The sequence below is a fragment of the Ursus arctos genome, unplaced genomic scaffold, assembly GCF_023065955.2.
Source record: "Ursus arctos isolate Adak ecotype North America unplaced genomic scaffold, UrsArc2.0 scaffold_8, whole genome shotgun sequence".
In the NCBI taxonomy this organism is placed as follows: domain Eukaryota; kingdom Metazoa; phylum Chordata; class Mammalia; order Carnivora; family Ursidae; genus Ursus; species Ursus arctos.
In genome coordinates this window covers 24,895,342-24,919,402 of record NW_026623100.1, presented here as the reverse complement: position 1 = coordinate 24,919,402, position 24,061 = coordinate 24,895,342, and the positions used below count along the sequence as shown (strand labels likewise).

The window sequence follows — 24,061 nt, the reverse complement described above, 5'->3', positions numbered from 1 at the left end:
AAAAAGAAGATCAGACACTTAACAAAATAAAAAAGACAAGCAAAAGCTAAGCCTGAGAAGAACTCTCCCTTTTCATACAAAGAACCCAAACTTCTGTAAATATTTAGATTTCTTAACTCATAGGCACATGAACACTCCTCTTTCTCTAAAAATTCAAATAGCCTGTGGATAGCAGATACAAAATTAAAACACATCTCTTACAGACTTCTTTTTCTTGTGTAAAGGCCTAACAAGTGCATTAAATACACAAAATCCCAGTGATTTCCTTCATCTTGTGATTATCTCTTTCTACACCTTCATCTGATAATTACTTTATCATATATACTACAGTTTCTAGTACAAGTTCTCCCTATTTCATGTTTATTTCCTTCTTCTTTTCATCCCCACAGTATTGTTTGCAAAATTTTCTAGTTACAATACTAGTGGCACCATAATGTTACATTTTGTCAGAGAGGACTAACTGTTTATCCCAAAGCCTTCTGTAGAAGACACTGCCAAATAACACTTAATAGAGCGATGTATAATAAAGCATTAAGTGTTCCAGTAACTCCACTCTGCTGCATTATCATTGGGCTCTTCTGAACATTATTCTACATACCTTCACAATGAATCCATTACTGTGGACAAAAAAGTGAAATAAGTAAAAACTACACATGCATAAATCATCTTTTCTATTTTTTTCAAAAATAGAAGTCTGTTTCCTTATCAATAAGTGAGTTAAACTTTGATAACTCCTAAAAATCCTACTTAGGCTACCCTGGTGCTTCACCCCCCTTCAAAAAAAGATTTCTTCTATGTGTTTAAAGCAAAATGGAACTAATCTGAAAACATGACCCCCAAAAATGGATGACCATCACCTAGATAAAGTCTGCACATTTATCCATGGATAAGTGATTTGATCTTAAGGCTTTGCCAGAGTTTAATTTTAGTTATAATAATGTGTAACTCTATAAAAAATAATGCTATTGAGTTATGGCAATAACGCATAGATTCCAACAGATGATGTCATAATAACTGTTTCAGTTATTTTGCAACTAAGAGTACTCTGTAAGATTACAGGCTGGAATTAAGGGGTGACGTCTGTAATTATGGAAGGGAGTAAAGAAGACTGGCTTGTGTAGGTTGAATATCCCAACCTCAGTCTCAATCTCTCAGGCAAATAACTGCTGAACATCTACTCTGTGCTTGATATTCCAAAGATGCTAACTGGTCATCGCTATGCCCAACTTCAAAAAACTAAAACTTCTGCAGATAAATCATTTCTGTTTTTACTCATATAAACCTTCAAAGGAATTCAGCTTAAGTTTATTACAGATAACTTTATCTTGATTTTTTTTTTTTTTTACTAATTTCTGAAACCCAGTATCTTCCATCTGAAGTACATGAGATTCAACTTAAATGAGAACTTTTTACTATATCATCATGGCTACTACTATAAATTTTAGGGGTAAAAATATTTAGGTCAGTAAGTAAAATGTCATAGGCTTCCAATGGCATTCTCTATGTTCTTACTTTATGACATCGGTAGCCAAATCTATTACAATCCAGGGCCAGGATAAACGGAAAATCCCTCCAATGGATGTCTTTGTCACCATCCTCATCCCCTGTGGACCAGACACTGAACCTGGGATTCAGGTAATCAATGAGGATAGGAGTTTCTAAATAAACACATAAATAAATTACATTTAAGTGCTTACTAAGCTCCAAGTTCTTTAAAAACATTACTCCATTTAATCCTCACAATTATTATTATCTCAGTGATACAGAACAGAAACAAAGTCTTGTGACTAGGTAGAAGTCATTCAGTTTCTAAATGTCTTAGGTCAGAATTCAATCCAGATTTGCCTAACACTAAAACCCATGCCCTCATTCATGCAATTCTCCCTTCGTTTGCTTGCTTCTGTGTCGCACCTGGCAGTAAAGAGGAATTCAGACTCAGTTCTCTCTCCTTCCCTGGAAGTTTAGAAACTTTTTCACTTAGTTGATACTAAAATGACAGCAATTTTTCCATTCCCTGAACCAGCTTCCTCCTCCCACCCCTTCTTCTCATATACAAAGAAAGAACCGTGGCTTGGTTCTTGTATTCAGACCTTCCTTTTCCATCTTACAACTATTTCTAATGCTATAGGCACATTATTTGTCAAGAGCAAATACCAAAATTCCCTGTCCCTTCCCCTTGACTCTCAGCTGATGATTCCTGAAAGGCGTTGGCTACCGATCTCAAAGCTAGAGGACAGCTGGACCTGCACAATGAGTTAGACAAGGTGGTGGGTTTCTTCCCAGCCTCAGGCAAAAAACACTGAGGAAGTGTCTGCCGAAACAGTTTATCTAGAAAGAAAGAAAGTAGCGAGACACAAAAGTAGTGTTAAGGAAAACCTGAATTTCTTCACTTATATACAGGAAATGCTGAGAAACATGGTAAAGTGCAAAAAATATGATACAATTTCATATGAATTTGCTTAGATGGCTTTTGAAAATAATCAGTAAAAACTAAGCTCAATGAAGTGATTGCTGATGGCATCTCATTAAAGAGCTGATCCTATGATTTACAAGTGCCACTCTGGATGGAACACTGACAACATTTGGAACACACAGCTTTATTTTATACTCTGAAGCATGGAGCCTCTACCTCAAAATAGCTAAACATTTCTTTAAAATCTTTCCCCAGGGGCGCCTGGGTGGCACAGCGGTTAAGCGTCTGCCTTCGGCTCAGGGCGTGATCCCGGCGTTCCGGGATCGAGCCCCACATCAGGCTCCTCCGCTATGAGCCTGCTTCTTCCTCTCCCACTCCCCCTGCTTGTGTTCCCTCTCTCACTGGCTGTCTCTATCTCTGTCAAATAAATAAATAAAATCTTTTAAAAAAAAAAATAAAAAATAAAAAAAATAAAATAAAATCTTTCCCCAGTGGCATGCATTGGCTAGTATTCCCAGGATCCAGGTTCTAACAATCAGATAGTAGAGTGTACAGTATAACATATGGAACCTTAATAACTGTTGTAAAACGGGGCGCCTGGGTGGCACAGTCAGTTAAGCATAGGACTCTTGGTTTCGGTTCAGGTCATCATCTCAGGGTCATGAGATCTGGCCTGGCATCAGGCTCCATGCTTAGAGTGGAGTCTGCTTGAGATTCTCTCTCCCTCTCCCTATTCCCCTCCTGCTCATGCTCTCTCTCTCTCTCTCCTCTCTGAAATAAGTAAATAAGTCTTTAAAAAAAGTGTTGTAAAACAAATACTTTGGTAAGGAGAAAAAATAAGTAAAAAATATGTGACATATACTTAGACGGAAAGAAGCAAAGACTTTTTTGTATTTAAATAGGGACAAAGAGATCACATGCCTGACCAAATTTCATTTTCACAACAGGAACCACACAAGTAGTGAATGTATGTATATGTGTATAGACCTATACTTAATTTTTAAAATACACTTAAATTTAAATACATATTAACATTTTATATATTTACATTTTAAAAAAGAAAAGGAATAAGATCATTACAACCCATGCTTTTCTGTATTTCTTTGAAATTACTCAAATAATTCAAAGATTAGACGTCTAAAAGTATAACTGGTAAGCCATGAGAGCCAAGGTTATAGCTCAGAGACAACAGAAATTTATTCAACTCCCTATCTCTGACTTTGAGTCAAGTATACTAGAGATCCTAGCTCTTTGCTACACAAGAGGATTCACTAATTCAAAGTCTCAGTCAACACTAATTCTATGGGGAAATCTACTCTCTGTGGACTCTATGTATACTCTTATGGTCTTTACCTGTACCATCTAAAAGGTAGCCACAAGCTCCAAGTAGCTCTTGAGCTCCTGAAATGTGACTAGATATATCCTGGATTTTAAAGACTGTAGCTAGCAATAATTTTTTTTTTAAATATTGATAACATGTTGGAATATTTTAGATATATTGGATTAAATAATATATATAATTGAAATAAATTTCATCTCTTTTTACTTTTTTGAATGTTGCTCTTAGAAAATTTTAAATTACGTAAGTGGCTTGCATTACCCTTCTCCTGAACAGCGCTGCTTACGGCACTGTCAACCTACTACTCAGAATCATAACATTTTTCAAGGAAGTTCAAAGTCTTTCGATGAAGAAACTGTTCTCTAACCCATACATTTTAAAGGTGTGTGTTGGTTTTATCTTCCCAACTTGATTAGACACCAAGATGATTAATAAGGAGTTATCTTTTTACCGAATTTCATGCATTGGTTCAAAATGACAATTCCATCAAAAAAGGAGCTCTAACCATTGTGATCCATGAAACAGGTTTGTGAAGGTGGTGAAATATGAAACTCTAAACTCTGCCTCTTCGGCATAAGGATTATTTCAGGCTGAGGGTACCTGAAAAGGAAGGGGCTTTCTCTGAACTCCCTTTATTTGCATGAAGACAGATCCTCCAAAAAAGACTCAATCGCTATAAACTCCCTCCAGGGAAGTTTCACCACCAGAAAAAAACTACTCTTATCACAGGACATTAGAAGTTGACACCACTCCCAGACAAGCCCTGTTACAAACTAACATATCCCCCATCTATTCTCCTAAAGGCCCATTCATCTTTCCTATAGATCATTACTGTCCTTTAAGCGACCTCCATCCCCTCTCTCTTTCCCCTATTAAGACAGTGTATAAGTTCTCAACTCTCACTGCTTTTTGGGGTATTCACTTTTTTTTTACTGTGATATCCCCATGCACATAACATTAAAAACTAGTAAACTGGTGTAGCTTTTCTCCTGTTGTCAGTTTATTTCATAAACCCAGCTCTCAAACCTAGGAGAGGGAGGGAAAGTCTTTGCTTCCCTACCGTCTGAAATGTTTAATGAGGAATCCAAGATTCCCCCAGTGGAGGTCTTTTACCAGCTTCTTAAACTCCTGTAAGAACAGATGTAATGAGTCAATCCATTTAGGAGAATTTATCCTTGAGGGTAATTTTTTTTTAATCACTAATATTTATCTTATTTTATTCATTAAATCCAGTCATGTAATGGATAGTTCTGATCATTAAACTACAGATTTAAGGTAGCCCGGAATGATCCTTTTAAATTCAGTGTAATTTAAAAATTTTTAAATGTAGTGTAAAAATATATTCAACTAGAGTTCTTTATCTGTACCAAAGAACACAAAAAACAATTTTGAGTGTCTATTTTCTCATTTATCAAGGATGGCAAATAACTAGTACCATCTCGATGCACAGGAGAGAAGTCCATTCATTCCACACAACAGATGCCTCAAGGTATTAAGACTCAATTCTTTAGTGAAGCCTAGTTAAGAAATGACCACAACCCTGTATTACTCAAATATTAATGGTTAAGATTCACAGAGTGTTTGGATTTATACAGCTGTAGTTTCTGAGCTATAAAAAGCAATGTTTCCAGGAAAACATACTCTCAAAAAAGAACATTAATATTTATCTGGTGGACTTTGTAACTAGGCTTTGGAAGGACTTCTAGGAGTCATTCAGAAAAACACAGACAGCAAAGAGTGGAGTCAGTTGTGTCTTAAACCAGACATTCCGATAAACATTAATGATCCTCATTTACTTAATAAAGTACATTTATGAATCTATTGTAATTCAAAGTTTCCAATTTTTAAAATACTAAGTGATCACAGTTCCCATCACATATACAAGAATATTTGGTAACATACTTTACCTAAATAGATCAGTCCAAATCCTCCAGAACCAATCATTTTGCCCAGCACCCATTGTTTTCCTTCCATATCATCCAGAACCTTGCCTTCTGGAAGTGGAACAGGAAGTTTGTATTTCTCATTTCTTCTTGGTGGCATCACTTCTGTTGGCAGAAAGGTTGAGATAAGTCATTGAAAATAAAAACAACAAAAAGTCCAGTTAAAATACATTTCTCAAAATGTCTTCTATGGGGCACTTTTCCAGGTTCCTACAAATTAGGATTATGAGGTCAACAGGACTTGGGAAAGCCCACACACTATATTCAAATCAGAATTTCTCATACAACATTGAAATGCAAGAAGGACTGATATTAAAAAACAAACAAACCTTTTGAACTTCACTTAACCTGTCCAAAATTCATTTAGGGGAATCTTTAATACCTACTAACAGTGCAGAATATACCCTAAGAAATGAGTTTACAACTCTTGATGACAAAGAGAAACTAAATTTCCTATACATGCAAATACTCCTTTCATTGAGAATGTTAAGTATCAAAGTTGAGGTCTTTGGTCACTAGGAGAGAATACCGCTTTGGATGAGGAAAACATGGACAAGGGCAATAAGTATCACCAAGCACAGCCAGTCACATCAGTGACACAGAGCAGGTACTCAGGAAATATTTGTTAAGTAAGCCCGGAATTTTCATGGAGATGTAACTTCTCAGAGCACAAGGCCACGTGCATTTTCAGGGCCGACGCACTACTCTTTTGTTTCTTTAGACCCCGCGTCTTTGTTTCTCTATACCCTGTGTCTTCCCCACCCTCACCAAAGTGAAAACTGCCATGCTTTAGAGATGATTCATTTACAGGAGTAGAAAGGTTTGTGAATTTCACAATGAAAGACTTAGCTGGAAGAGAAAATTGCATAGGGAAACACACACACACACACAGCATATATCTTCCAAGCTAATTTAAATGTGAAGGTAACTGCAATCCTCTAAGTATTCCCCCGCCCCCAAATTTTTAAACTAACTGGTAAGTGCTTTGAAATTAAAGTTAATGTAAAGTTTTCGTTGTATGATGTTTCCATTTTCTGAATGAGAAAGTTTCTGTTCCTTTTTATAAGGCTTCCCTCCTTCAGCTACTTTAATCCAATGCCCTGCTATCTTTTACTTAGCATCGGCGTCTCAGAGCAGAGGAACACAGCGGAAACCTCTAACGATATTCACCTGTCCTCCTAACACAACCGCGAGGCAAGCAGGTAATTTACGTGAACTATGCCTCCCGTAGTTTTGTGGGGGTTCCCCTGGACCAATACTTTATATATACTGGTGTCCAATACATATTTGTGGACTTGAAACCTACAGTCTTTAAAGAACAACTTTCAGCAGGGCATAAATCCTGAGTAAATATAAAGAGGATAAACACAGTTTAGGAGGGAAGTCCGCGGCATAAGAACTTGAGAACTGAAACTGCACATCCTGGGCGGGGTTCCCAGGGGCAAGCTGCGGCCTCCTCTCAAGGCCAGCCCCAACACGGATGCCCCCCTGCTTTGGGGTTCCTTCCAGGGCTATGGTGAAAAGCGCTCAACCCGAGTTGCCGGGGACAAGTCGGTGGCCAGAGGCCCGACACGTGCCAGGACCGGGCTTGGGCTGGGCGGGCCGAGGCTGGGGCCGGGGGCACTGCGGCCCCGGCCCGACACGCCGCGAAGCTCGCCGGCGTCTGGAGACTACTTTCCCGCCCCCAAGCTCTCTCTGCACCGCCGAAAAGCGGAACCCGACCCCTCCCGCGCCTAACTCCTCCGGCTCGCGCTCTGGGCTAATGCGAGTCGAAGGGGACGCCGGCTTTCGCCCAGAGTTAGGAAAAAGTGAGGGACCAACCGCGGAAGCAGGGACCAGCCCAGGCCGGGAGGCTCCGCGCTGACTCCGATGACTGCTCCTCCCGCGGCGCGGCGGGGCAGGCGGAAGCGGAACACAGAAGGGCCGCTCCGCCCGACGCCCAAGACGGGGAACGAGAGAGGGCCGGCCCGGGCCGGGCTTCCCCCGCCGCCAGGCCGCGCGAGGCGCCTCCCGCCCGCTCTTAGGGCCGGGCGGGGCCACGGGCCTCCAATCCCGCGGGGAGGCGGGCCCGGCCCGAGCTGGCCCTCGGAGGGGCCCACGCTGACGTCCCCGCAACCGCGCCGTCCGGCTCCGGCGGAGATGCAGGCGTAAGGGCCCGCGAAGCCCCGGGCGGCCCGCGGCCGGTGCTTCCGTGAGCGGTCCAGAGACGCCCAGGGGAAGAGCGACTGGGCTCTAAATCGTGAAGGGGGCTGTATGATTGCCGCACACCCTTGCCCGCCAGAGTCTGGAGGGTGAGCCATCAGATCACTTTGGTGCATTTGTGTGGGAGGAATTTTAGGTCTCCCGTCCTCTCAATACCCAAAGTTTCCAAGTCAGTGGGCGAGTCTTTACTGAGCACTTATCCGTAACTAGCTAGTCACGCTAGTCAGGTCCTCAAGAAGCCTGGTATGAGTCGGGAGGCCTAGGACAGTGTTCCAGTTCTCAGAGGCAAACTGGCCCAAGACCTACTAACTGGTTGGATAATCTTGACTAAACGTACTTTACAAAACTTCCATTTTCTTGTCTGTGAACTGGAAATAACCGTAGTTATTTAGGCTATAAGGTATGTTGAAGAAAAATTTATAACGACACTTGTTAAAATGGTAAAGAAAACTTTATTCCAAACTATTGCAATAGGAGAAAGAGCTGCATTTAGTGCCAAAGACAGCAAAATGGGAATTTATAGTCAAGGGGTGGGGGCCAGTGGATGGAAAACTGTTAAGAGGAAATGTCAGAGATATGGGGAGTATTCTGGCTAAACTGAGTTAACAGGAATCTTGCTGAAGACAGGCCAGGTGATCAGAACTCACCTGTCACCAAATGAAAGGTGCATGAGAAAACATTTCTGAAGTGCTTGGTGCTGTGGCTATAAAAGCCTTTGTAAAGAAGTTCAGTAGTCTATATGTAGAATAATTGCATCATTTAAGGTAGTGACTCACTAATCCAACAATGTCCATTCTTATTTCTGTAAGATATATATATATATGTAACAGATGCTATTGGTTGCCTAGACAAACACCCATATGGACATTCTTTCTCCCATTCCAAGTGTGTTCGGGTTTCTACCCACTTCCCCAGGTTAATTCCTTTGGGAAGATGCAGCTCCAGCACCAACCACAACAGATTACTCCTGAGGGGTCCTACATGGCTCTTGTCTTCACACCTGTATACGGAGTGTATTTGTATCTTTGTTCAGGCCACTATCACAGAATTACCATGGACCGGGTGGCTCATAAACAACAGAAATTTATTTCTCACAGTTTTTAAGTTTGGGAAGGTTATGAGCTAATCACCTCCGAAGGCCCCATCTCCTCACAGCATCACACTGGGGATTAGGTTTCAACACAGGAATGTTGGGGCACACAAACATTTAGTCTATGGCGGTTAGCAAAATCTGTTAGCTCAACCTGCAAAATATATCCAGAATCCATCACTTGTCACCACCCCTACTGCCGCCATCCTGGTCCAATAGCCATCGTGGCTTTCCTGGGTAATTGCAGTACCCTTCTAAATGCGGCCCTATTTTCTACCCTTCGACGCCTTCAGTCTATTCACAGCAAACTGCTAAATGATCTTTTTATGAGCTTAAATTAGATCATTCCTCTGTTGAAAACACTTTAGTGTCATTCTGAGTCATTCAATAAAAGCCAGTCTTTACTATGACTTAAAACAGTGTTTTTCAACCTTGGCGATATTGACATTTGGGCCAGATGATTCTTTATCGAGAGGGGGAGGAGGGTCCAGAGGTGGTCTATCTCCCGTAGATAAGATATTTAGCACTGTAGGATATTTAGCAGCATCCCTGGCTTCCCCAGCAGTCCCTCCCCACCGAGTTGTAATGGCCCAAATCAACCATTACCAAATTTTATAAATGTTGTCGGAGTTGTCCCTGGTTGAGAATGACTTACCTGCAATGACCTACATGTTCCATACCTCCCCCATTTCCTACTACTCCCTCCGACCACCGTGGCCTCCTTGCTGTTCTCAGAACTTTTGCGCTTTTCTTTGTGCCTCGACCATTCTTCAGTCTGTATAGGTATGGACTACTCCATCACTTTCTTCAGGTCTTTATTCAAAAGTCAACTCAGGGAGACCTTTCTTAACCACCCTATTTCAAATTCCAAGCCACCCACAATATCATAGCCCCTTTTCCTTTTTTCTTCCTAGTACTTAGTATTGTACAGCAACATATTATACAGGTAACTTATTTATTTGTCTTTCTCAGCAAATTGTATGTTCCATGAGAACAGGCAACATTTTTGACTGTTTGAGTCACTACTGTATTCCCAGTCCCTATGATGCAAATAGAGAAAACACACCATTTTCTTATTAAATGAATAAATGAATCATGATGGTACCATTCGCCTTCCAGTGATTGGTTTGGCCGGTATGTATTTATGAAGTATAGAGAGAGGCAAAGAAAAGTTTTCTGGACACTTCTATAAAGAGATGTTCTTTCCTGGATATCATTCTGGATGCGATGCCTAAAATTTCTGCAGTCATCTTGTGACCATGAGGTACAAATTATAAATCTAATACACCAAAAATGGCAGAATGTCCAACAAATGAGGTTGGAATACATATTCACAAATCCAAAAAAAGAAAGGAAGAATAAAAGAAAAAAAATTCAACCCTTAACTCATACCTCATTTAAAACTTGACTTGAAATTGATCATAGACCTAAACCTAAATGCAAAATTATAAAACTTTTGGAAGAAAACCTGGGAGAAACCCTTTATGATCTTAGATTTTATAAATCTTGGTGAACTTTGGCTTTATACAATTAGAATGTACCCAAAAAAACTGAAAGCCTAAAAGAAGTTGCTAAATTAACTTCATCAAAATTAAAAATGTTTGCTCTTCAAAAAGCCCTATTAAGATACCAATTTTTAGTAGGTATATGGAATAACAGTATCTTTCTTTGCTGGTGGGGATCCAAAGCACTACAGCCACTTTAGAAAACAATTTATCAGTTTCTTATACTATTAAATGTATAATTAGCATATGACCCGGCATTCATGTTCCTGGGTACTTACCCAAGAGAAATGTAATCCTGTATCTACGTGAAGACTTGTACTTAGATGTTTATAGCAGCTTCTTAGGTAATAATCAAAAACTGAAAACACCTCAAATTCCCATCAAGTAGTAAATGGATAAACAGATTGTGGTATATAATATATGTCCTACACAGTGGAATATCACTCAGCAATAAAAAGGAACAAACGAGCAACAACCTGAATGGATCCCAAAAGTGTGGTGTTACAGAAAGCAAAGAAGACACAAAAGAGTATGTATCATATAATTCCAATGAAATTCCCTGGGACTGGTTTGAAGGGGTGGATGGATTGCCAGGGGGCTAGTGGAACTCTTGGGAATGACAGAAATGTTTCATTTCTTGATGGTACTGGTGACTACATGAGTATACATTTGTAAAAACTCATCTAATTGTACACTGAAGATTTATACATTTTATTATATGTAAATTATGCCACAGTGAAACTGACTTAAAAGAAAAGAATGGCTGAGGAGAAAGACAGGAAGAATCTGAGTTGTTGAGACCTTTATTGAATCACTCATTCAACTGACATCGAAGCCACCATACTTTTCAGATTCCTCCGTGAAGTGTTATGTGTCCTTATTGCTTAAGCTTCTTAGCATTGACTTCTGTGTTTCTTGCAGCCAAAATCTTCCTAACAGATGAAATAAAGTTTCAAGTGGCAATGAATTTAAAATGTTAATAAATTTGTCATAAATAAAAATGGGAACAGAAGTGCAGGTAAACCTGTATTGAGAATATGTGGGGTTTTCTTAAGTGTTGGGTTTTAATGCAGAATTTTATGATTCAGAGCATATTGCTGTGTGTATGTTTCAAGATGAAAACTGACAGAATATAGAAATACAAATTTTGGAACTAGTGAAAGAGCGTCTTCTGAATGAACATGATGAGAAACAAGAAAGAAAAGAGAATCTAGACATGAAGCACTGAAGTATGAGTCATCTGAAGAAGAAAAAATAGGGAAAACAAGGTTTTCAAACAAGGCTATTTTGATAGATCTTATAGACTATGAATGATTCGCCACAACACACACACACACACAAAAGGACTTTTTTGGCGAAGTGCCAACATTGTAGGTATGGCTTGGGTTTTGCTTTTCAAAGAACCAGGTGCTGTGAAATGCTTGTACTGGTTCGAAGAATAAAGAAAAACCTAGCCATTCAGTGAGCCTACTTTACAAGGCCAAGATCATTTCAAATCAATTAAAATGTTAAAGATGTTGCATAGACAAAACATTTTAAAAAATCCAATCTTTGTAATTTAATGTGAGAAAAGGAGATCACTTCACTGGAAACATTTTGCCTGCCAAAGAAGAGCTAGTTTTTGTTTTACAAAAATCAGGAGGCCATTTGCACTCATAAACGCACAATCCCTGGAGAGCTAAGCAGTTACTGACATAGAAATTTTGAAAATAATAGTATTCAGATCAATGGAATCTCAAAGCTATCAGATATACAATCAGATCAAATATCTATGTCCTTTGCATTCTTCACATAGAAGACCATTACAAAGCATGAACTTACTGTCCCCAAATCATAGTTCTTGATTGTCCATATAAGTGAAAGACAAGGACACAAAAATTAATTTAAAATGTCATCTGTCAGTATGTCAACAGGCTTCATAAAATCTTTTCCAGAGATATTAATTAGTAGAGCCCTGCTGCCAAACAATTGGAAGTAAACATGTATCAGATTCTCTCTCAAACAATTGAATGTGGTAAAACCTAATACAGCTAGCCAACAGGATGTTAGTCCTACCCTGTCCATTCCCCTAATGTAAGCATTATAAAAGGTTAACTAACCACGAGACTATATTCACATTTTACATTCTCTTTCTTTCTAACTAACACGCCTGCAGTAATCAAAAACATGAGTTGGAGAAGGAGGAAGGGGAACTGGCTGAATGATTTTTAAGCAGAAGCTGTGCTTTCAATAAGAATAGAGTTGACGCTGTATTCAAAGAGAGGTGAGGACAGATTGCCCATGTGTGATGTAAGCCATGCTTTTAGGCTCGCCTTTCATGTACCAACAGCGCCACCCTCTTCAGTTTGTATTCGTAGGTCCTACAGGCTTTGAGCTCAGGTTGAGATAAAATCATGGAGGATCTTAAATACTTGATAAAGAGTTTGGGTTTGAAGTTTTAGAGTTGTGTAGTCCAATCCAGCGGCTTATGACCACTTACATTTCAATTAATTGAAATTAAACACAATAAAAAATTCAGTACCTTAGTTTCATGAGCTATGTTTCAAGTGCCCAGAGATCTCATGTAGCTAGTGGCTACCCTACTGGGAAGAACCAGTTATAGAATATTTCCATCATCATAGAAAGTTCTGCTGGACAGTGCTACTACGGAAAATGGAGAATCCGTGGCAATGGAAGTAGGAGGCTAACCCTAACTGCTCATGTGTTTTAGCCACCCAGAATATAGAGAGGTGTGTATGAGAAAGGTTTATTCCTCTGCCCCTACCATATTCTTTTGATTATAGTAGTTTTATAATAGGTTTAGTTCATTTCTTATCTTGCCTTAGATATTTTCATATATTTCACATATACTTTCACACATACATGTATATAAAGTTTATCTTAATTTTATTGGTATGAACATAGAAAATGATGTGGAGGATAGACACCATCCTGATACTGATAATGCTGGGTTATCTCAGGATGTGGAATAGGAAGATAAGAGTAGATTAATATTGTATTTCAGATTTATGACATGTTTTACCTACAACAAAGAAAAATCCATGCCTATTACCTCTAGAAAATGAAATTAATGATATACCCACTGCCTTATCACATTTGCTTTTTTAAAAAGTTCTAAGGGAAGATAAATAGGTAGCCAGTAGAATATAGGAGAAAAATTCAAGGATATTTAAAAGGATATTTATAAGCCACTCCTATGAAGTCATTCTAACGGATAATAGCCCTAACCAGTGTTGGAAGTTCTTCTTTCAAGATTATTCTCCAATGATTCAGTTCAAAAGAACAAGTCTATTTTGAGGAGAGTGTTTTTTATGCAGTAATCTCATTTAACACCTGAATGTTATCCATACCTAGTGTTTCATATTTCCACACATATGTGGTTGGGTTTCATCTGATGCTACTTGAATTCACTTATAAAATGGAGGAATTCTAACACCCTTTTATATCTCATGGAGCGTTCTCTCTTCTCTTCTGCCAAGTTATGGAGAAGAAGGCTACAAAAATCCCATTCCCGAGAAGTGAAGTTAGTAATGCTGAATTGACTTGATAGGGGTGATGAACATTCAAATGCCAATATATTGGAGTGAATCAACAGTCTGAAGTATTTATGACAGTTCTCATTCATTTCACAAGGGTACTCAATCAACTATGAAATGCAAATGCTACTAGCATCATGAAATCTTCCTCTGCAGCTCTCTGGACAATCTATTACAGGATATTTCATGCTCTATGGATGCTCTTGAGTTTTTAATATGCATAATAATTTCCTGGAATGCAGTTCCTACTCATAACAAAAATGAACTGATAAATAGACAACAGACAAGAGAGAGTGTATGGAGACTGTAGTTTGGTGAAGAAATCATTCGACGCTTCCGGGCAAGATAATGACAAGAGCAGACTTTTATCTCCCGCCTCTCAAATTCTGATTGCAGTGCCCCATATAATATTTATAAAAGGGAAGGAGAAAAACAATTCTACATTAGCACCAGAAAGTAAAAATGAATACTGGTCAGATGAAGAAACTTGGAGGCATTTCTGTTAAAAGTTACATAGATGGAATTATACTGAAGGATAGCATGGAGTATCAATGTCAAACATCCTCTTTTAAAAGAGCAATGTACCTATAATGCAATAAAGGAAACACTGACCAATTAATAATACCATCCTTTGAAATTTGAAGGTATTAGGGTTCAAAGTGAAATCCATGCATTGCCTCATCAGGAGCACAACCTCACTTATGTGGACCAAAATATTTGGACCATATCATTGGTACCGAAAGGCCTCATGGAGCAAGGAACTGGCAACATTGCACCTTGTTCCCCACTCCAAGAGAGAACCACCAAACATCTATAATAGTGCTTGGTGGATAATGGCTCAGTAAATATTCTGAATGAATAAATGAAGTTTAAAAAAAAAATCAGTAAAACCTGCAACTTGGTGTCAGTCTTCCTTTAGCACTGACTTGGGGAAGGAAAAACAAAGATGAGAGGTGGTGTTCATGCTCTGGGATGAAGACAAATTAATGGAATAAAACGAGGGTGAAATCAAATGGCCAGAAGTCCCCATGGAGAAGCCAGAAACAGCAATGCAGATTCATTCACTGACTCAAATATTCCTTGAGCTTGGCTCTGGAGACAGATTGTATCAAAAGGCCGAGTCCTTGCCTTCCTCAAAGTCATAGCCTTTTGGAGGGGGCAGGATCATTGAGAAAATTCATAGGATTCTGTTAGAAGCTGTAGCAGGAGGAGCTCATTCCAGCTGGCAGGCAAGGTCATGGGAAACCTCCGAGGGAATGACACTTAAAATGAGACCTGAAGTATGAAGGGTCATTAGGAGGCAGAAAGGGGAAAGAACACTTCATGGAGGAAAGGCTATATGCAAAGTCCTGAGGTAGGAAGGAAGTTGGTGTGTTTAAGGCCCCAAAGGACAATGGTAAGAGACGACAGCAGTGGATGATCCTGGAGACGTAGGCAGAGGACAAATAATGCCGCAGTGTGTGAGTCGAAACATTTTTGTCTTTTTCCTAAGTGAAATGAGGAGCTGCTGAAGAATTTAAACAAGGAAACGACATGATACTATCTACATTTTAAGATCAGAGTAACTACTGAGTAATTATTCTCTAAATGATTCATAGTGATCGGTGGCAAGTCATCAGTAAATTTGTAAGAACTTACTTGAAATTGTCAGAAATTATTTGGGAAACAACTACATTATCTACACTCACATTGGATCAGAGCTTGAATTACTTTATTTCTCTGTTAGAGGAAAGAGTGATTTCAGAAACCTTGAGATTTGGGAAGACATCAGAATTTTTTCGTTTATCACTAGATCTAGACAGGAAAGATACTAGTAGGAAATCACATCAGGTCAACAAAAACTATTTCCGTTTCTACTTGTCTTATAAAACAAGATTAGGAAAGCATAGATAGCCCTCTATAGATGACCAAACTGAGAAAAATTACCATACTTAAGGAAAGATCCTATGATTTAGACTCCATTCCTTCTTTGAAAAATCAAAACTACCTTCTTTTAAAAATAAGTTATTACAACAAACAGAAAACCATTCTAAAATTTTTTTATTCTTAAGTACAATAAAATCAAAGAAGAGATTTTTTTACCTATAAATTAGAGATAATATATATTAATTTCCTATTACTGCTTAACAAATTACCACAAAATTATGACCACAGTAATAAAATGTATTCTCTTACCAGGCTGGAGGTTAGAAATTCTAAAATCAAGGTGTCAGTAGGTCTCTGTTCCTTTTAGAGGCTCTAGGGGAGAATCCATTTCCTTGACCTCCTAGCTTCTACGGGCTGCCTGCACTTCCTTGTCTTGTGGCCCACGCTCCGTCTTCAAAGCCAGCAGTGTAGTGGCATCTTTCAATATTTCTCTCTGATTCTGATCTTCCTGCTTCCTTTTAGAAGAATCCTTTGATTAAATTGAGCTCACCCAGATAATCCAGGATGATTTTCCTATCTCAAGATCCTTAACATAATCATATCTGCAAAGTACCTTTTGCCACATAAAGTAACATATTCTCAGTTTGGTTTCCAGGGATTAGAGCCTGGCAATCTTTGGGGATGGAGGTCATTATTCTGACTACCACAAATATTCTAGAAAAAAAATCTCTTATGCCAAAAGAGAGAGAAAGAGAGATAAAAAACATAATTCTAAATTATAAACCAAAGATGAAATTAACCCAATTTGTTATATCTGAAAAAGCAAAATTAGTTATGTAGAAGATAAACTTATAAAATTCTTCAAAAATTCAAAGGAAAGGATAGATAATAAACTTCAATGATGAGGGAAAACATTCAAAAAATAGTGCAAAAAGCTACTTACTTGCAAAATTAGATCAGCCTCAAAGATTTTTCTCTATGACACCAAGTGAAAGAAGGAAAGGAGTGTCAACCACAGAGTTGTAAATAAGATGACTGTGACTTTAGAATGCTAAAACAGTCAAGTTATCCTTATGCATGAAGGCAAAAATAGCCAATATTTTCAAATATGCAAAAGTCAGAACATACACCAGGGAAACTTTCTGAGTAAAGTAACCAAAAACCTGGGGGAAAAAACATTAAAATGAAGCAAAAGTAAGAGCAGAGTTTCTATCTATTCATAACCACACCACCTCTTGTGGAAGGGAATTTCATTTGCTGAACACCTTGAAGGGAAAATTGTTCTGTAGAATTAAAAAATAATGTGGAGTTCCTGGAGTTTTCCAGGAGGAGAGAGGAGGAAGCAAGACGGTAGGTGGAAGAGAGATCAACCAAAGAGATGGTGTGAGACTGGATGCTGGATGGGGTAAGAGGTCATTGTGGAGACATTGGCTGTCGGATGGACAAAGGATTAATCAAGACTGACGTCTACTGTTCCACTCAAAGTTGTTTTGGTTGCTATGATCTTAACCCCCTTCTACCTACCTTCCATTTTTTTTCAATTTGTATGAATAAGTGTATAAATTGAAGAGTCCATGTTCCATATCTGAGCATGTGTGACTCAGATCAGAGATGGCCCATGAAGAAGCAGCTGTCCAAGGTAGCCATGAGAATATAAACATAAGGTATTTTTATGGAGAAAATATATAGAAAATTTAGAAAAGGGCCTAGATCTTGAAAAATTGGGAAGCACCTGGCTATCATTTGGACCGCACATTAATTACAGAAATTACAGCTGGAAAACACTGGTGGTGAGCATTAATGATCTGAAGTCTAAGTAATTATTTTAAATATCATTTCAAAATGTGTTTAAAGTTTTCTTTATTTGACCTCTCAACTTCAATGATTTTTTTTTCTCCACTACTACTAAGTTAATCACTGAAGCCAACCAGCTGAAGTCAGTCACTCTGAGGGAAGGGAGAAAATTGACAACCATATTCTTGGTCTCATTACCAAAAAATGCATCACTTCCTATTTCAGTTCTCTTCCTTGGACTTTCACGACACCATACTCTCCTGGTGCTCTTTTAGCCCACTGCCTATTTCTTCTAAATCTGCCGTGCTTAGTCTCTGCTCAGTCTCTACTCAGGGCACAGACATTGATCTTTTTCAATTCCATCTAGTCTCAAGGATTTAAATGCAATGTATGTGTTATGAACTCCAAAATATTTACCCCCAGTTGTTTCAGTTACCATTTGGAGAGACAAACACTCCAAACTTAGTGGCATAAAACCACAGCTATGTTATTATGCTCATACATTCTGTATGTCAGGAGCTTGGAAGGGGCACAGACAGGATGGCTTATTCCTGCTGGGATGATTTGCAAGCTGGGAGTCACTCCCAGCTTGAGTACAAGAATCAGCTGAAGGTTTGATCATTCACATGTTTGGACTAGGAGACCAGACCAATGACTCTACAACTCAAATAATATTTATAAAAGTCATACAACAACGATAAGCGCCTTGTGGGATGTTTCTTTCTGAACCTCAGAAAGCATTGTTAGGGGCCAGATAGGGATGGGCCTTCTCCATCCAGATACTGAAGGAAAAGTCAGATGACTGTGAAAGATAACAGTCAACAGTTAAAGATAACTGTAGACCAGGAGCTCAACAGAGCCCAGAACCAAAGTGGCCATTCTGATACAAAATCGACAAACAAACAAACAAACAAAAATTCCTAAGAACCTCAGTATGACAAGAGAGATAGCTTATGTCTGCCTTAGCCTAGCAATCCAAATAATTTAATCTGGTCATGAGAAAAGAGTGTAAAAGACAAGAAAATAGGGCAGGATCTCGCAAGCTCTGTCAGCCATGCTACTTGCTTTTGATCAACTCTACATTTGGTCAATGTAAAAACACCTTCCTCTTAAATGTTAGTAAAAGTTCCTTTGTAAAAGTCAGTTTCTACTTGAACTTATACAAAGCAAAATGATCCCATCTAAGCAACATTAAAATGGAAAATCAGAGACCTCTAAGAGCTTAAGTCCAATGTTGACTGTGAGGAAAATGGCCCAAGACAGAGAAGAAAGGTGGAAGTGGACCAGATAGGTGAGAGATATTGAAGGTGAAAGAAAACTGGAGATGCAAATTATGGTGATCACTTCATGCATGGAGGTTTGCCTTTTATTTTTCTCCTGTATTTGGTTTGTAATAGGGAATAGAAAATAGCTAATCAGTTTCCACAGAGCTCTTCAGGATTTTAAGGGAATTTTATATATATATATATATATATATATATATATAATTATTTTTTTTTAATTTTATTTATTTATTCGATAGAGATAGAGACAGCCAGCGAGAGAGGGAACACAAGCAGGGGGAGTGGGAGAGGAAGAAGCAGGCTCATAGCAGAAGAGCCTGATGTGGGGCTCGATCCCAGATCGCTGGGATCACACCCTGAGCCGAAGGCAGACGCTTAACCGCTGTGCCACCCAGGCGCCCCTATATATATAATTATATATATATATATATAATTCTAACCCTTGATATAGAGTTATAATAAATAGGAACTACAGACAAGACCAGGAAATGATGTTATTACTTGTCACTCTTACATGTCACTTCTCTCTGGGAGCCCTGGAGTACAAAGCACTAAATCAGGATCAATAGAAGTTTCGAGATAAAAAACAATTTCCCCTGATCTGAATTCTAAAAATAGCTGGTGAGTCCAGGTACAGTATTGAGACATTTTCCATCTAGATTAAAGACCTAGATTATGGAATTGTTTGAACTCTATTTAATAACAGATAGTTACTGTCCTTACTAGGGAGTTCTTCATTTGAAAGGCACAGCCATGGTATTTCCCTCTTCTACCAAGTAGACATGTCATGTTGGTCACATTTTGCTAAAATTTATCCACACTCATTTCCTCTTCTTAGACGTCTTTTTAAAAAATATTGACCATATTCATATAAGTATAAGCAAATTTCTGTTCAGAGCACAGGCTTTTTTTCCTCTTTATCAATGTAACCATTTCTATTATCCTGTCTTTGGTCACCCTCCCATGTTGGATACTTACACTTCTTTAAATCTCATAGATTTATAGAGCCAGTATTCTTTTTCCACCTGAAACCCTTGTAAGAGAGTTCTCTCAATATTTCTGTCTGTATTGGGGTCAATATTTATATCCATTGACTCAGATGTACAAAAAGTAATTATTTATATAGTTGGCTATATAATTGACTGTTTTCTTTAACTCTGAAGCTCCCGTTGTGTTGTTTAAAACACTACTTTGGATTTATATTCATTTTAGAGGTTTTGCTATCAGTCATAGCTGTTGCTCTCCCTCGATAGAAGTCTTCTCAACGCTACTCATTTCTGTTGCCTTTCCCTGGATGTAATTTAAATACCGTAGGATCTTATTTATGTTCATGGGATTGAATAGAGAGGCATTTGATCTTTATATCATACCTTAGATTTAATATAAAGGTTTTTGTCTCATTCTGCTGAGTCACTGGGCATTCTAGACTGGTGCCCTTAGGTTTTTAGTATAAAGGAATTAAGGTACTAAACAATTAGGAAGGCAAAAATTTAGGAAGGAAAAGGCACCCTTAATTTGCATAAAATGGTACCATTATTTACCTTATTATTACTTTGCTTAAATAAAAGTTTACAACCATAGGTTACTTAAACCCACTAAAATTTGCAGATTCATGTTTCTTCAGCAGTCAACAAAGATTTCCCTTTACCCCATCAGCCTACAAGAAAAGTTATTAAATAGTCTTTCCCCCCCCATTAAATAGTCTTTTATTCCATTGAAGTCAATACATTCTAAAAATAAGACAGATCATTACTCACTCTTCTAAAATGCTGCATATGCCAGTACTGACAAGCTGTGCTCATGACCTCAAAGTTATTTATAGAACCTGCCTATTTTTTTATGGTCTTATATTCACAGGAAGAGTATTGTGGATCCCTAGCCTTCAGGAGTCACGTCAATATTCCTTAGCTAAATATATAGTATGTTTCGTTCTATAGAAATTAATTACATAAATTAGATACTGAACCATCCCACTCTCCCCTCCCTTTCTCACTCAACACACACACCACTGGTCTCACTGGCAACACCTGCTCTTAGATAATAGACATTCCAATAATCTCAGCAATTCAAAGATTTTCCATTACTCTTCCAGAAAGAAAATATACCAGGCAATTTTCACTTTGCACATCCCCATGATGTAATGGAACAAGTGAGACAGAGTACATTGGAAGAGGGAAGACTTGCAATTGTTGAAGTATTGAAATTCCTTGAGTCACATTTTATTTCATTTACACATAGCTTTATGGAGCACTATTTAATGCATGAGAAGTAGTCATCTATACTGAAATCACAGGGACAATTACAAACTGATGAATACTTTATACAACTTATAAATTAGATGAAAAGGGACTAGGATATGGGAGCAAAACTTAGATAAAGGAGGCAACCCTTGCATAGGCTAATGCAGGAGCCAGTGACCTGCAAAGGGCAGGTAAAAGGTTTTTGAGTGTCTCTTAGCAGAAGCTTACCTTTTTTATAAAAGCCACCCAATTGGCATTCTTTCTCTGGTAAATTGAACCAACCTTGAAAACACCTGGATAAAACAATCCAAAACTAGAAGGATATCTTTAACCCAACTAGAGGATTCATTCTATCCCCAAAAAGAAACATTCGTGCCACAGTTCTTGGCTGTCCATCTTGCCTAAGTTAGGCAATAAAAGAAACCATGATTTAGGCATGAGCAGAATTCACAGAATAGCCCTGAGCAATGAACACAAAGGTAGATACGAGACATTTACATTAGAAATGGTTGAAATATAGCAAATATTTTAATTTTAAAAATTAGCCTATGATTTTCTCCCTTTGTCTGGTTCTTCAATTTGGGCTTTCTCTAAAACTGGCTTTCAAATTCTTGTTAATTCAAATGAAAGAAGGAAACTCCAATGCTAGCAATAGTAATGGCTTACCACATGTTGAGCTATGGATTCATTAATTACTTTAAAGGTATTAACTCATTTAATAGTTAGAAAAAGAAATGGTATGTGTATATTATTGTTCTTATTTTACAGTGGATGAACAGGTTCTGAGCAGTTTAGTTACTTGCCTGAGCTCACACAGTCTGAAAGCAGCAGTAACAAAATTTGAGTCCAGAAGTCTAGCTTCAGAGCCTGTGCTCTTAACAATTCTGCTATACTGTATACAATGTTCAGTGTGACATGGGATTAAGGGCAAGGATGCTCAACTAACATCAAGCCATACGATGTATCTTTTGCCCAGAAGGAAGCCCTACCTATGCAAGGACCATCAACCACATTTGCATTTGATTTCTAGTAAAAGTTTTTTCTTTATATTTGAATCTCTTTAGGTAATTCTTAGGTCCAATAATTATTGATTCTTTTCAATATGTTCCTTTTCAATACTGATCCTTTTTAATTGCTGTCATATTAACCAACTAAATTTAGCACCCTCACCATGCATCATTACTTGAATAATGTGTGAGACCTTAAGAGCTTAGTATTTTAAGAGTCAGGTCTTTATGAAAGCATCAACACCTTGAAATGAAATGTCTTTAGGGTATTTGGTCCTTATACCAGAGGTAATAGATTTACTTCAATGGAATCTGTGGATAGGTTGGCTAGGAATAAAGTCAGATAGGCCCAATTTTAGAAAGACAACAATTCGAAAATAAAATATTGAGAAGGCCATGATTCTCTTTCCCACCAAAAATAAACTTATAAGTATTAAAGCCACTGGGAGCATCTTCCCAATTGACTCATTGTTGAACATTATAAATCCACTAAAATTAGACTCCCAATACCAATTGAGATTGTACTCTATCTAAAGTGTTTTAACTTAATTCTACAAAATGACAACACACACACACACACACACAACTTCTATTAATTCCTGAGTTATCCTACTTTCTAAGCCTGTTATTTCAACCTCTAAATTGGAAAAGATCTGTCCTAAACCCTTAAGCTATTCATAAGTGTGAATGGTTCTTGACAAAGCTGAGACCCATTGACACAGACTGCAATTCCAGCCTAAATGGGTGTTTACTTCAGAAACTGTTCTTCTGTCTCCCCGTCTCTAGACTTTTCCCAAAAGATGAAAATATTTCTTACCAGCTAGTTATCTGTTCATCATTAGTATTCAATTGTGAGATTACTGACATCTTTCCTTTTTCTAGTAAACCTCCATATTTCAACAATTTGTTTGCTTAGATCAACCTGAGCATGACCACTCTCCGGCAAAGCTTCTGTACTGATTTTGTAATGGTGTTCAGGTGTTGTCCCCAGCTGACCCACCTTTGCAGCTTGGATTGTGCTAATCCTTTCATATGGATTTTAGAGTTCTAGAAGCAAAAATTTTTTACTTCTAATGTTTATCTTTGGCTGATATGTAAGAAGGCAGAAAAATGAAAGGAAGTGGTGCACTTTGAGTTTTGTTTTTTGTCTTTTGTTTTTTTATTATGTTCAATTAGCCAACATATAATACATCATTAGTTTTTGATGTAGTGTTCAACGATTCATTAGTTGCGTATAACACCCAGTGCTCATCACCACACATGCCCTCCTTAATGCCCATCACCCGGCTACCCCATCCCCCCAACCCCTCCCTTCTGTAACCCTCAGTTTGGTTCCCGGCATCCAGAGTCTCTCATGGTTTGTTTTCCTTTCTGATTTCTTCCCATTCAGTTTTCCCTCGCTTCCCCTGTGGTCCTCCACTCTATTCCTTACGTTTCACGTAAGAGTGAAACCATATGATAATTGTCTTTCTCTGCTTGGCTTATTTCACTTAGCAAAATCCCCTCCAGTTCCATCCACGTCAATGCAAATGGTGGGTATTCATCCTTTCTGATGGCTGAGTAATATTCCATTATATATATGAACCACATCTTCTTTATCCATTCATCTGTTAATGGACATCTTGGCTCCTTCTACAGTTTGGCTATTGTGGACATTGCTGCTATGAACATTGGGGTGTATGTGCCCCTTCTCTTCACTACATCTGTATCTTTGGGGTAAATACCTAGTAGTGCAATTGCTGGTTCATAGGGTAGCTCTATTATTAACGTCTTAAGGAACCTCCATACTGTTTTCCAGAGTGGCTGTACCAGCTTGCATTCCCACCAACAGTATACGAGGGCT

At 38.3% G+C, this 24,061-nt stretch overlaps 1 protein-coding gene across 3 annotated transcripts in view; it reads right to left on the bottom strand.

The window, feature by feature from the left end:
* The window catches only part of VRK2 (VRK serine/threonine kinase 2), a 114,834-nt gene extending 107,123 nt beyond the window's left edge, over nt 1-7,711 (bottom strand). For all 3 annotated transcript variants that reach the window (XM_048222459.2, XM_026485453.4, XM_057309446.1), the window contains exons 1-2: nt 7,517-7,711; nt 5,660-5,800 (exon numbers count right to left, since the gene is read on the bottom strand). In XM_048222459.2, coding sequence (XP_048078416.2) covers nt 5,660-5,795 — 136 coding nt within the window. In that variant the 5' untranslated portion in view covers nt 5,796-5,800; nt 7,517-7,711. The remainder of the gene's footprint in view (nt 1-5,659; nt 5,801-7,516) is intronic.
* Nucleotides 7,712-24,061: the final 16,350 nt, after the last annotated feature.